Genomic DNA, 14,168 nt, shown 5'->3' with positions numbered 1-14,168 from the left:
AAGGAGAAAAGCTTTCATCTTTAGAGACTAACATCATCCATATATCTTATGAAATCACTCCTGAGATATATCTTTTTTTTTTTAAAGATTTATTTATTGATTATATGTAAATACACTGTAGCTATCTTCAGACACTCCAGAAGAGGGAGTCAGACCTCATTACGGATGGTTGTGAGCCACCATGTGGTTGCTGGGATTTGAACTCTGGACCTTTGGAAGAGCAGTCGGGTGCTCTTAACCACTGAGCCATCTCTCCAGCCCAAGATATATCTTTAGTGAGGAATTAAGGTCAAGTGAGAGACCATGGATGGTTTGGCTAACACCGAGGAAGCAACTACCATGATATAGGCAGCTATAAACTCTTTCTCTCTCTCTCTCTCTCTCTCTCTCTCTCTCTCTCTCTCTCTCTCTCTCTCTCTCTCTCTCTCTCTCTGTCTCTCTCTCGCACAGGGGAAAATTAGCAATTTGTCCAAGTAACAGTTTTGAGGATAAGGCCATCTGGAATAGAGACAGCTTATTTATTTTTGTTGTTTGAAACAAGGTCTCACTATGTAGTCCAGGCTGGCCTAAAACTTGTTATGTAGCCCAGGCTGGCCTTGAACTCACAGAAATCCACCTGCCTCTGCTTCCTGAGTGCTGAGATTAAAGGCATGTGTCACTATGCCCCAAAGGACAGATTATTAAGGAAGGAAAATCACTCATGAGACTAGGAGTGGGCTGGACTGCTGAGAGAAAGCCCTAACAGCCGAAGGAGGAAGAGCTGACTGAAGTTGACAGACAGGAAAGGAGAAGAAAGGTTGAGGAGGTTTGCAAACCAGAAGGAAGCCTTTTCGTTTTGCTTTAACAGATAGACAGAAAGATGGAAGTGGCAAGAGAATGGTGAGACTGGAGATCTGGAAGACAGTGGGAGGGGAGGGGCAGTTGTTTCACCAGAAGGAAAGCTGCAATAGGAGGAATGTGACATCACACACTATTCTGTGTTGTGTCATCCGGAGTCATGCCCAGTAGAGCAAAGGGACTCTTCCCTGTGTGCTTGTACTGAGATATTCTGTCTTTGCTGTTTTCCTCTCTGACCCAGTTGTGCTTCTGATGAGATTTGCAGGTATGGTGACCCTGGTCAGGGAACCCCAGTTCTTCTAGAGCACTGTGAGACACTGGCCAGAATTTCTTACCAGATTTTAGATAATCAATTTTTCACACTTTGAATTTCACTGCCCAGATCCTGAACTCTAAGACCTGAGGTAAAGTGAAGAAGAAGAAGGAAGAGGAGGAGGAGGAAGAGGAAGAAGAAGAGGAAGAGGAGAAGAAGGGGAAGGAAGGGAAAGGAGGAGGAAAAGAGAAGGAGAAGAAGAAGGAAGGAGGAGGAGGAGAAGGAGAGGGAACAAATTTAGGAAATAATTTTTAAAAAAATCTGGGGGGACTGGGGGAGTTCGAGACAGAGTTTCTTTGTATAGCCCTGACTATTCTGAAAACTGACTCTGTAGACCAGGCTGGCCTCAACTTCACAGAAATCTGCCTGTCTCTGCCTCCGGAGTGCTGGGTTTAAGGTGTGCACTATCCCCTCCTGGCTTAAAAAAAATCTTTTAAAATAAGAAATGAAAGGAAGAGGGGGTGGGGGAAGAAGGGAGGGAGGGAGGGAGGGAGGGAGGGAGGGAGGGAGGGAGGGAGGGAGGGAGGGAGGGAGGGAGAGGGAGAGAGAGAGCACTCTTCAGGAACACCACTGTCCCTCTGTTATTTCTTTCCAGTGCCTCAATTGTTTAACCCACAAGGAACAATTATCTCTTTTCATCTTATTTTCCAAAGTTATCATGCCTGCAAATATCCATCCCACAGCTATGGCCTTGGCTCAGTCTGCCTATCATGTGGATCAAGTATTTAGACTATACAGCTTCTCAGGAGCCAAAGCCTCCTCTGGCAGAGGCTGTCACATTCTGAGTCCCTCCAACCTCCTCCTCAGCTTCCCAAGAGAACCAATCAAAGACAGGACATGTTGGAGTCAGCAACTTCTTTGGCCTCCTGATCCTCTGCAGAGCTCATCGGTTCCCACTGTGGACGTCTATATCTACTGTCTACCTTGGTCTTGGGGCTAGGGAAAGCAGAGTTCAAGAGAGGAGGAGAGTGGGAGGGAAGCACAGTAACAAAATGATAAGATAAAGAATAAAAGGTTACTATTCAAACGGACCCACAGTAACTGCTTTCTAGAACTGATCCCAGGTTGTAGCTATTTATCTTAGTAAGGCTCTGATCCATCAGAACTTAGTCCAGTGCCTGGATTCTAATGCCAGTATAGCTTCTTAATGGGGGACCCTGGCTTAGAGCACTGAGTCAGAGCCTCATCTTGACTTTGATCCCCATAAAGATTCTTTTAACTGTCTGCGTGTGTGTGTGTGTGTGTGTGTGTGTGGTGTGTGTGGTGTGTGTGTGTGTGTGTGTGTGTGTGTGTGTGCTTAGTATACTTGTAAGTAGAGGTCAGAGGTCAACCTTGGCTGTCATTCTTCTTTACTACTAGTAGTCCACTTTGTTTTTGAGATGGAATCTGCCACTGAGACCTGGGGTTCAGTGATAGCCTAGTCTTGATATCCATCATGTCTTAGGATTTGCTTGCTCCACCTCCCTAGCTATGGAATTACAAGTACGTGCCACTCTGCCTGCCCAGCTTCTTGGATGGGTGCTGGGGATCTAACTCATCAAGTCCCCCGCTTGTGCTAGAAGCACTTGATTGACTAAGCCATCTCCCAATCACTTCTTTCTTCCTTTATTTCTTCCGAGGTCGTATCTCACGATATACACCTGGTTGGTCCTGTCCCAGCTGTGCAGCCTCTGCTGTCCTCGAGCTTTTGACAAGCGTTGGGAGTACCGTGTTCAGGTCTCTTGAATTTTAATTGACCCTCCTATACTCTCTGCCTGGACCTCAGTGATAACCTGATATAGGAATATTTTCTAATACGTGTGTTACCTACCTGCCCGTCTTGCTGTTTCAAACAGCAGAGAATTTACTTACGGGTGTGAGCTGGAAAGGGTGATTATTGAAGGTACTCGTTTGTGGGGATGTGTATAATAATAACCCCCTAAATTGAAGGGTTCGCTAATTCGCTTTAACAAAACTCCTGGCAGGCGTTGGCAGCTCTGTGCTCTAAGACCACAGATGAGACGGATGTGATGTGCCATATTGGCATCTTTGCCTTTCCTCTGCCTTCAAGGCGGCATAATTGGTGTTGGTTTCTGGGGCCTTGAAAAGTGTATAGTGAGCCCGGGTTTTGGCACCGACTTTGCACATCATCTCTCCTTCCATATCCCTTAATGAAGTGTGCAACTCTTGTCCTCATTAAGACCCAGCATTGTCAATAAAAGAGTCAATAAACCTGGTTGATGGGGCTGGGATGGAAAGGCTGAGATGCGGCTGCAGCACATCCACGGGGCAGACATCAGCTCTGCCATGTGTCGTGACCCAGTGTTCGGGGATCAATAACAGGCAAAGGATAAAGCCTCAGGACCTGCCCCCTGCAGTCTCCTCCCCAGACCCACCAGGCCCAGTGTGGGGCAGTGCCAGCCAGCTCCGGCTTTGCTTGCAGTTGTTCCCGACCCCTTGATGTCTAGATGCCAGATGTTCTTGTTTCTTCCTGATTGAGCCCTTTGAACACCCTCTGGATGCATACTTAGCACCCACCTGGCAAGAGAACATGCAGACAGCATCTCCAAGTAGCCGAGAGGCCAACATGGGTTCCATTCTCTGCATCCTATGTCTGCTGACAGTATGTGATGAGTCCCAGAGGACAGGGCATGCGTATTCTGCATGCTGTGTGGCTGGACTCCATTTCTGGCTGTCCTGCCTCTCTCTAGATACCCTTATCTTATCTAATTACAAGGAATTTTAGATTAATTTCGTGGCCTCTGCTCCCTAGGACCCCTTATCTGTGGGGGCCTTGTATTTTCACCTTGTCATTCTTTTGTTGTTTGCCTTTAAGGGGTGATGGCCAGAAGGGGATGGTGTTGGAATTGGGGTGGGGGAGGGGAGAAGGGGGAAGGCAGACAGATCTGGACCGCTGCCTGTGTGTGGAGACAGCTGGCTGCTTTCTTCCATGTCAGCCACATGGTACCTAGCCACACAGAACAGGACCTGGGCAGGGACGCTCCTGCTGCCAACCTCTCCAGATCTCTTTGATATTTCCGACAAAGCAGTAAAGGACTCTTGACTATCTCAGGTTTTTTTTTTTTTTTTTCTTTGCCTCTCTCCACCTCCTGCAAGACTCCTTCATGTCGTTTCCATGGCTACCCCCAATCAGATTTGGCTTCCTGCGAAATTGGATTTCAAAGGAGGACAGGGCTTCAAAGGAATTTGTCCATTTAACAGAATGTCATTAGGAGTGAGGCTGCCTGCTGAACCAGGGCCCTCAGATGATTAAGGAGGGGCAGCACTCATGTGTGGAGGCAGGCTTCTGTCTGCAATGAGGAGCCTTGATGCAACATGACAATAGCGTATTGGAAACTGCCAGTCACCAGCACACATCACCTGACTTACACCTCCCTCTACCTCCATCGCTCCCAAACCCAGTCATCCACAGGGGAAGAGATGCAAGGAGAATATCTACCTTGTGCAGTTTCCTAGGTGGCAGGAAGCCTGGGGTTCTGTCCTTTGTCAGACAACTCCTGAGCACCTACCCTATGTGACCATGCTGACCAATGTCCTTAAATAAGGGGACGGGGCACTCTGGGTTCTCTTCAGATCCTAGAAACCTTCTGCCTTTTACTAAAGAAAGAGGGAAGGGCTGTCCTTCTTTTACCATTGCTGGAAGAGAAATGGAGGAAGTTTGTGCACTAGAGAGGGAAGCCTACCCCCCTACCCTTTTGAAGAACAGTTTTATGTTTACAAAAAGAAGTGTGTGTGTGTGTGTGTGTGTGTGTGTGTGTGTGTGTGAGCCACATAGCCTCCATGTTTAAACATACACGCACCCCAAGTGATTCTAGAGCAACTTCAGTTTTATCTGGGAGACAGCAAGGTAGGAAGCAGCCTACACCCCATCTGGAGCCTGGAAGAGGCAGCCCAAGCCTGTTGCTATAGCTTCACCCAGTAAGGAGCAACACCATGGATTTGGGTTCTCTGGTGACCCTGGCCTGGTTCTATCCCTTCAGTTCAATTTATTGCAACTTATAGGTGGGTTGTGAGGCCCTGAAACCAAGACCGCTCCTTCTCAGGTGTCAGGACATGCTGCTATAGGCCACCAAAGTCCTTAAAAGTGAGGGTCCCTAAACTTGAGACTGCATCTTCCTGGGGTGTGTGCACACACCTATTCCAGGAGACACATACGTCTGCCCTGTGCCCTTCTGAACGGTTTCTTGTCTTTGCTCTGCCTTCTACATTGAGATCAATATTATCTCCACCCCCAGGCAGATAAACAAATCGTTTACCTTCCTCCCTTCATGTGTTCCAGCACCACTCCCAATCCTTCTTACCTATTCTGGGGATAGAATAGAATGAGAGAGGGAGAGGGAGGGGGAGGGGGAGGGGGAGGGGGAGGGGGAGGGGGAGGGGGAGGGGGAGGGGGAGAGGGAGGGAGGGAGAGGGAGAGAGGGAGAGAGGGAGAGAGGGAGAGAGGGAGAGAGGAGGTGAAGAGAGATTCAGGGGTCACATAATCACAGATAATTTTCCACCTGCAAAGTCTCCCCACCCTTGTAAAACCCCGAAGTCTGGTATTTAATACCAACAGGCGTGCGCCAATCCTCCTCTTGCGTTAATGCTCTTTCGTATACCTAGTCCATGCGGCTCTACTTTCTTCAAGGCCCGTTGTACTATAAAATACCAATCAAATAAACAACCTTTGAGTACTTGTTCACTCACAAGCGGTCCACAAAAATAACAAAGGGTTCCACGTACTACTGCCCAAGTTCGTGCTGTAGCAACATCTTTGGTACCTACTACCACCCAAACTTGATCACTGACTGGCTGTACTTTGAGCGGGGAAGGGCACAGCCCTGTGATCTCGGTTGATCACTTTCTTCCTCTGTTCTGAGAAAGAGCTGTTTCCCACCTTCTCTCAGCCTTTCACCTCCAGAGGGAAGGACATTCCCTCCGTGTCTCTCCATGGGTATTGCCTCTGATGCTGAGTCTTTCAAATGTTGGCGATCCGCACTGTCGCTGGGACTCCAGATTTTAATTTTTAACCAGCAGGGCTTTCCCCGACAGTGCGCTGGATCAGAACTGAGGCACTATATCTTTGGCAAGGACCAAGCTCTTTCTTGGATTCTGCCTCTGCACCCCAGTCCAGGAACAGCCATGGCCTTTTAAACCTACAGCCCCAAGGTCAAATTGCTCAGTGTTTAAATGTTTCCGCCAAGACCTAGCTAGCCTCCAAGGCTCTTTGGAGTCTAGGCAATTTTTTGGTGAGGGGCTCAAAGGGCCACACCTTTGACTTTGCGTGCCACCTCAGAGTGCACCTGCGCCCGGGGTTCCGGGCTCTGCCGCCGGCTGCGCGCGCCGCTTCCTGAGCGCGCGACCGGCGGCCCCGCCCTACGCCTGGGCCCCCCCGAGGCGACAGCCGAGGTACAGGTGCCTGGGGTGCAGCTCGCTGCGCTCGCCCGCCGTCAGAGCAGGCCTCACGTCCCTTGTCCCGCCTTCTGCTGCGGCCGCCCTCTCGCTTCGCCAAATGCAGGCTGTCGCCCTCCCGGAGGAGATCTGTTGGCTCCTGGAAGGTAACTAACTCCTGGTTCAGTGCCAGACCTCTGTCCTGACCCCTCCCGTCCCGGAGGGCCTCTCAGTGCTGGGCTGAAGGCAAGAAAGGAGACACCAGGGTACCAGTTCTTTAGCCCGGTCACTCACCTACTATAAGTTCCAGGCTTCCAGAGTCCTTAATCCCCCAATTGTCCCCAAAGCCCTAGCCTCTCTCTCATCCTCAAGGTCCCTACCTCTCCCTTGAGTTACACATTTTCTGTTCCTTCTAGTCATCTGTATCACTTCCAGATGCATCAACACTTCCAGATCTCTGAGGTCTTACAGGTCAGTTCATGGCCTCCCTTGACACCTTGCTTGGTCTTGAACCTGTCTCCCCGGGAAATCCCTGAGGTGTGCAGTGATTAGGTCTCATCCTTCCCAGTCCTGACTCCTCACCTTGTGGAAGACCCACACCTTTCTGGGTAGATGTCTCCTAGGCACACAGTAGGGCTTTGGAGATTTATGGTCTTTGGGCCAAGCCTGGTGGTTAGGGGACTTTTTATAAGTGTGGGAGTCCTTTCCTAACCTGAAGACTTCTAGGGGTGTCATCTACCCAAGGGAAACCTCAGAGTATGGTGTCCCTCCCTTCCCCAAGTGTCCTGTTGTGATGGTTTCACCTTTAAAACTGTCCTTTAGAGTTAAGGTCACACTTTCCGACACTCAACATACATTCCTAACACTCCGAAGAGACTTCCCCGATGGACAGTATCTTGTGCGTGGCTCCCATGGTGAAAATCAGTTTTACTCATTTTCCTATAACTGTCCTTCCCTTCCCGGGAGGACAGAGGCCTGGAATCTGCAATTGCATAAGGGTCTCAAGAGGAAACCGCTCAGAATTAAGCCTTTCGGCATCCAGGCGACACATCTGACACATCGTTAACAGATGGCCTGCTTTGGGCAGGTCATGATTTTGGCAAGCTGCATTCTTTCCAGTTTCTCTCAATTTAATTGGTTTTATATCTCCATTACCTTGTTATCTTGGGTATGAAGGCCTCCTAATCAAGGATTTGGCCTGTGCTTTTGGATTCTGTCTGTAGCACTGTTTCTATTCTGGATAGCTTCTCTGTAAGAGTTGGCAGCTAGGTGTTTCTTTTGAGGAGATGTTTCAAAAAAAAATCTATTTTAGAAAAGGGTTTTATCTATTTTTGGAGTGTATTGTGTGGGTGTGCATGTGCCACAGCCTGTTTGTGGAGTTCGGGTGGCAACTGTTGGGAGTTGGCATTCACCTTGCATCTTCTGGTGATGGGGATAGAACTCATGTCTTCAGGCGTGGTGGCAAGCACCTTTAGTCACCACTATCCTCTCTTGTACTTAGGGGATTGAATCTAGAACCTTACATATGGTCACTAGACATTCCACTACTGAGCTATGTTCTCTAAATTATCTAAAAATCCACTTAGCTTGTAAACCAAGAAACTGTAGAAATAAAGTTATTCGGAAGATAGAAAAAATCACCAGGCATCTAACGAGATTTAACCAGTGCTGGTTCAGTATTAGGTACATAGAGGAAGTTGTACAGTTGTCTTTGGTTTTCAGAGAAGGAATTGCAACCACAAGTTGAATTCTACCCTTGTATTTAAAGACCGAGTGTCTCTTTTTATTGGTGTCAGTCATTTTATGAGGAGAAACCCACTTTACAAGCTTGCTAAATGACACTTCAGTTTGGTGCACAGGCATCAATAGAAAAATTCCCTCTTATTTTCAGAGGCTAGCAACACAGTCCCCTCCTCCGACATTTTTGATGTGCAGTTCTTTATTGTTCAAAACTGACACTTTGGTAAACAACTCATTTTTGCACCTGCCGCCTTCCTTTAGCTCAGATCATTTTCTTGTTAGCTGACTGTTTTTAATTGAAGTCTTCAGATCTCCTTCTAAAGCAGAACCTTTGTTTGCTGACAAGCAGAGCCGGGTATGAATGGAGATTAATTGCATGTCACATACTTCTGTATCAAACTTGCTGTGTCTTAACAATCTCTGATAGTGCGCGGGTCTTTAGAAGATAGGGAGGAGTCTGAGGTTCCACTGCGAGGTGCTTCACTGGTTAACTGTTTCTTTAAAGCCATCCCTCCCTTTAAACGTGTAATTCCGCTCTTGATTCTGAAGTGGAGGGAAAAATATAAAGTGGGATATAACCAATGATTCTATTGAAAAGTGGTTAAAAATATGTTTTTGAAAGATTCGTGTGATGATAGCAACACATTGGCTATATTGGTTTTTGTTTTTAAGGGAATGTGGTCTCTAGCGTAAAGCAGTCAAACGATTCTCTGTGTTACAACTTGTGAATATTAGACATCTAAAATGGCTGTCAATTTGTTGTCTGGGTCTGGTTACATGCCTCCCCCCACCACACACTTCTTAAGGTTCCCGTTAGCAGTTAAGAAATCTGTAGGTCCTTGATCTCTATATAGTCACTCAGTGGGAGGGAGTCACAGGATATGAGCTGTGACTGTGGCTGCCACACAGCACGGGGGTGGAGTTTCCCCAATGAGTTACTGCTTTCATAAACCAAGTCAGACGCATTTGCACAGTGATTTAATGCCGGCCATCACAGCCATAACTTAAACATTTATCTATTTGTAACAATAGGAGCATAAAATGACAGGGACATTTTTTGATATAATGTGTTCGCTTTAAAAAAAATAAAATATGCAAGACATTGTGCAAGGTTTATACCGAGATTTTTGCATAATGAAGGTCTGGAATTAATTTTAAGTATAAAATTTTAAACATTTGAAGATGTCTCATTTGACGTGGAAGTCCCACTTCTAGGAACGTGATATAGAAATTAAATATATGTTTCTATATTGCAGATGTCAATGAGGTGGGAAAAGTAGGTGATGGTCAATTGGATCATGGGACATCCATCTTAGTTTGCATCAAAAGAACTCGGAGATCTGTGTGTCTGTCTGACATCTGTCTATCTTGGCTTGCAGTGTGTCCATGGTGTGTTTTTAAGACTAAAGAGATGTAATAAACAACAGTACATATAATGACCCTTTTTTATTTGAAACCAAAAAGCCAAAAAAAAAAAATGTTCCATATATTATATAGGTTGTGTAAGCCTCAGGGCAGTGTCCTGTCTCTTAACAGTTTCTTTTTAAGGACAGAGAGACTTGCAGGGGTTAATGATTTTTAATACATATATCTTCAGTTGGTTGAATTGTGACAAAAGCCATGTACTACTTCTTTAATCAAGAAAGAGTGGTCAGATAGGTTTAAAAAAAAAGACAAATAGAAGCCCAGAAGTTAAAGGGCCAGTAACTTCAGGTGTGATTGTTTTTCCTGTTTAGCCATGGGGAGTTGTGTGGAAAGTGTACATTAAAACAAAACAAACAGAAAAAAAAAAACCACCTTCTCTGTTGTTTTTCTGGCAAATGACAAAGCTCAGAGAAGCTTCTAGTATCCCAGGAAACAGCCTTTTCCATCGGCTCTACTGAGCTCCCACACAGAGACAGAAAGTGGTCCCGTATCAGTGAATAAGGCACGGTGTCGATAAGGAACCCAGGGCATCTTCCGCTTCATTGAAAGAACAGGAAATATTCAGGCCTGTTTTTAAGTAGTCAGGCTTCAGATGTAGCAGCTATCTTTTGTTTTTGTTTTTGTTTTTGCTTTTGTTTAGTGATAAGGATGCTGAAAACAAGAACAATAGGTTGGCAGCTTGTAATCTTTGTGGCACAGATACAAACACAGTCTCTTCTTCCTGGTCTTTCCAGTGCCACCCCCCCCCCCCCCGCCATGTGTGTCTCTGTCTCTATCTCTGTCTCTGTCTCTCACTCTTTTTAAGTAAGAACCAGAGAAGGAGCGGGGCGTGGTGGCGCACGCCTTTAATCCCAGCACTGGGGAGGCAGAGGCAGGCGGATTTCTGAGTTCGAGGCCAGCCTGTTCTACAAAGTGAGCTCCAGGACAGCCAGAGCTATAAAGAGAAACCCTGTCTCAAAAAACCAAAAAAAAAAAAAAAAAGAACCAGAGAAGGAGGTGTAGCAGATAGATAGGAAACCTGCTGACTTCACTCTGATCGCTGATAGACCCAGCTGCCTACCCAGTGCCGCCATGGGGCTCAGAAGATAGACTGAAGCCCAAACATCGCTGCCTGGCTCCCTAGCACTGGCCCCTCATATCCTAATGGTTGCTTACTTTTAAACTTCAGCAGTCGCCCTTGGTGGTGATGCATACCTTTAACTGGAGAAGCAGAGGCAGGTGACTCTCTGTGAGTTCGAGGCCAGCCTGAATTCCAGGACAGGAGGGCTACACAGAGAAACTCAACAACAAACAACAACAAAAACCCCCTCAGCAGTCATTAGCCATTTCCTTCTAGATAGTTCTCCAGAGTGGTAGATCTAGATGAAAGGATAAAACTTCTCTCAGTCTCTCTGGATAGCAAAGGTTCTTTTAAATCGCCTAACTCGTAAACATCTTTGATCAATTCTTTAAAAACAGGAATTAGGAACTTTCCTCCATTTTGTCAACCAGCTACACTGGTCTTGGAATGAAGAGTAATATTTAAATACTTCTAAACTCAGTATTGTTTGGGTGAATGTCTGCAGTTCAAAACTGTTTCTGACTGGGATATTCTTGGCTGCCTTGTGATTGCCTGTGTCTGATTTATTCGTTCATATGGAGCTGGGGACTGAACCCAAGGCCTCATGCATGCTAGTCCAAGATTTCTCTCTCTCTGAGCCAGATTCCAGTCTGCTTTGCACTCGATATTCTGCCATTTATTACCCTCGATATTCTGCCATTTACTACCCTCTTAGTGAAGCTGAGGCCTTTTGCTATTCTGTTGGTTGGATCTGTGTCTTTGATGTCTCTGGAACATTAGATAATCGAGTATTTTGGAGCTATGTGTAAAAGTAGGTATAAGGGGCATCATTGGGATGGAAATATAGTTCACTGGTATAGTGCTTAGCTGGCTGGCATTCCAGAGTCAGAGACCTTGGTTCAGTTCCCAGTACTCTCTCGGTGTATGTGTGTGTGTGTGTGGGGGGGGGGGGGGGTGAGAGGTTTTTTTCTGTCCACCATGTGGATGGGTTCCAGCAATTGAGCTTACATCCTAAGCCCTGGTGGCAATCACCTTTACTCTTTGAGCCATCTCGACAGTGCAAAGCGGCTGTCTTGATAAACAAATACCTAAGCTCTGAGGCATGGTTTTGTGGTGTGTGTTTGGCTGCTCTGCCTCTTTTTGGCTAACTTTTGATATTGGCGGTCTTGCTGACAGGTGAGTTACTGCTCTCCTGAATCCCAAGTGGTAAAGTGTGAGTTTTAATGTTATTTTTTTTTTTCTGACTAAAAAAGTGATAATTTGATGCTACAGGGATCGAGGATGCTGGGGGGTTGAGATGGGGATGGGTGGGTAGGAGAGCACTCTCTTAGAGGCAAGGGAAAAAAGATCCGGTCTTCACTCTGGGAGGGGGGACTGGGAAGGGGGGTACAACATTTGGAATGTAAATAAATAAAATAATTTAATAAAAAAATAAAGATCGGAAAAAGGTGATAATTTTCGTAATTGAAACCAGGAAAGATAGAGTACACAGTTGCCCTTTGTCAACAATTGTTACATTACCATGGGTTTCATGATTTCTTTTGAGATTGCTAGTGATATAACATTGTTTCTATAAGAAAATATCAAAGGGAGCATTAGGAAATATTTTATTGAGACAGTGTCTCACTGTGTAGCCCTGGCTGGCCTTGAACTCACTATGTAAACCAGTCTAGCCTCCAGCTCACAGAGATCTACCTGCCTTTGTCTCTGCCTCCCAGGGGCTGGGATTAAAGGTGTGTGAACCTCACCTGGCTCAATAATCTATTGATTGATTTAAAAAATAACTCTAGGAATAAGACAGTAGCTCAGTTTCATTTCCTCTTAGGTCTTCAGCAATAGTTCTCTCTCTGTTTTTGTTTGTTTGTTGTTGTTTTTTGTTTTGTTTTGTTTTTGTTTTCCCGAGACAGGATTTCTTTGTATAGCCCTATCTGTCCTGGAATTCTCTCTTTAGACTAGGCTGGCCTTGAACTCACAGAGATGCCCCAACCTTTGCCTCCTGAGTGCTGGGATCAAAGGCATGGACAACCACCATGCATGGCACTAACTTTTTTTTTTTTTAAACTAAAGTGACCGTGCTTATTTTCTGCTGTAGGCTTACCACTCAGAACACTGTGGACAACTAGAGCCTTAGAGGTAGAGGATACCTATCCAGGATGGGAGCCTGTGAGAAAAGAGTGGATAGGAGAACTCAGGGACTGTGAAAGAGAAGAAATCAAACCACAGGCAGGAAGAGGCTTCCAGGGCCCCACCCCAGCCACCTAGCTGATAGTGCTGAACATAGGCAGTGACTTACATGTATCATGAGTGAGCACCCATGTAGCCTTCCCAACTCATGATGCTTAGCAAACCACTCCAGACAAATCAAAGCAGTGTCTACCAGCACACACTGGAAACACTAGAATTCAGGCTACGGGAATTCTGTACATTTAAGTAAAATCTCGTAACTGTCCCTTTAAGTCATACATTACTGGTCCATAAAAGAAACCAGACTGGCTAGTGGTGTAGCTTCTGCACAGTGTCATGATGGTCTTTGGTAGAAACAAAAGCAGCAATTCCTGATTCCTTGTTACAAGTGCGTGGGGAGTTCCCAGACCACCGGGAGTTCTGCAGTCACCTCTAAATACCCCAGCAGAGTCAAATCTCTAAAATCTTAGTGTTTCATTTCCCTACCCCTTTATTGGCAGTCTTCATGAACACTTTGCCTTGTCTATTCATGGACCAATTAGACGAATGTACCGCCGTTGGGAAAAATGACTTGACAGTTCTCTGTGTCGCCCTGGCTGTTCCAGAACTTGTTCTGTAGATCAGGCTGATCTTGAACTCAGAGATCCACCTGCCTCTACCTCCTGGAGTATTGGAATTAAAGGTGTGTGTCACCACCGCCCTGCAGCTTCCACTTTGTTAAGAACTTGCTTTAAAACTTAATCTAAGGGGACTAGGGAGATAGCTCAGCAGTTAAGAGCACTGACTGCTCTTCCTAGAGGTCCTTGAGTTCAATTCTCAGCAACCACACAGAGGCTTACAATCATCTGTAATGGGATCAGATGCCCTTTTCTGGTGTATCTGAAGACAGCTACAGTGTACTAAAATACATAAAATAAGTAATAAATGAAGAAAAACTTAATAATAAAATTTTGACTTGACAACTAGTTATCTTTTTCTTTTTGGAGGCAGGGTCTCACTACATAGCCTTGGCTGGCGGGGAACTTGCTAGGTAGACTAGGCTGGCCACGTTACAGAGATCCACCTGCCTCTGACTCCTCTGTATTTGTTAAGCATACATTAGTCTTTTGTTAAGAAATAAAAGTTGACAGTTCTTACTTGCAGGAAATTTCCAGTGCACAGTGGAGATGCTGTCAGAGGGAGGAGGTGGTGGGCAGTGTGACCTGAGGGTTGTTTCTGCCTGATGACCCTAAAGCCAGG

At 46.0% G+C, this 14,168-nt stretch overlaps 1 protein-coding gene across 3 annotated transcripts in view; it reads left to right on the top strand.

Annotated features, from left to right (window-relative positions):
- The first annotated feature begins 6,564 nt into the window (after positions 1–6,564).
- Positions 6,565–14,168, top strand: part of Skap1 (src kinase associated phosphoprotein 1) — a 296,507-nt gene continuing 288,903 nt past the window's right edge. For all 3 annotated transcript variants that reach the window (XM_029484147.2, XM_029484146.2, XM_085829237.1), the window contains exon 1: positions 6,565–6,687. In XM_029484147.2, the coding sequence (XP_029340007.1) occupies positions 6,642–6,687 (46 nt within the window). In that variant the 5' untranslated portion in view covers positions 6,565–6,641. The remainder of the gene's footprint in view (positions 6,688–14,168) is intronic.

This window comes from Mus caroli, unplaced genomic scaffold (assembly GCF_978045245.1).
Source record: "Mus caroli unplaced genomic scaffold, Mus_caroli_1 scaffold_13, whole genome shotgun sequence".
Lineage (NCBI taxonomy): Eukaryota > Metazoa > Chordata > Mammalia > Rodentia > Muridae > Mus > Mus caroli.
The sequence above is the reverse complement of the archived record's forward strand: the minus strand, read 5'-3'. Positions and strand labels throughout refer to the sequence as shown.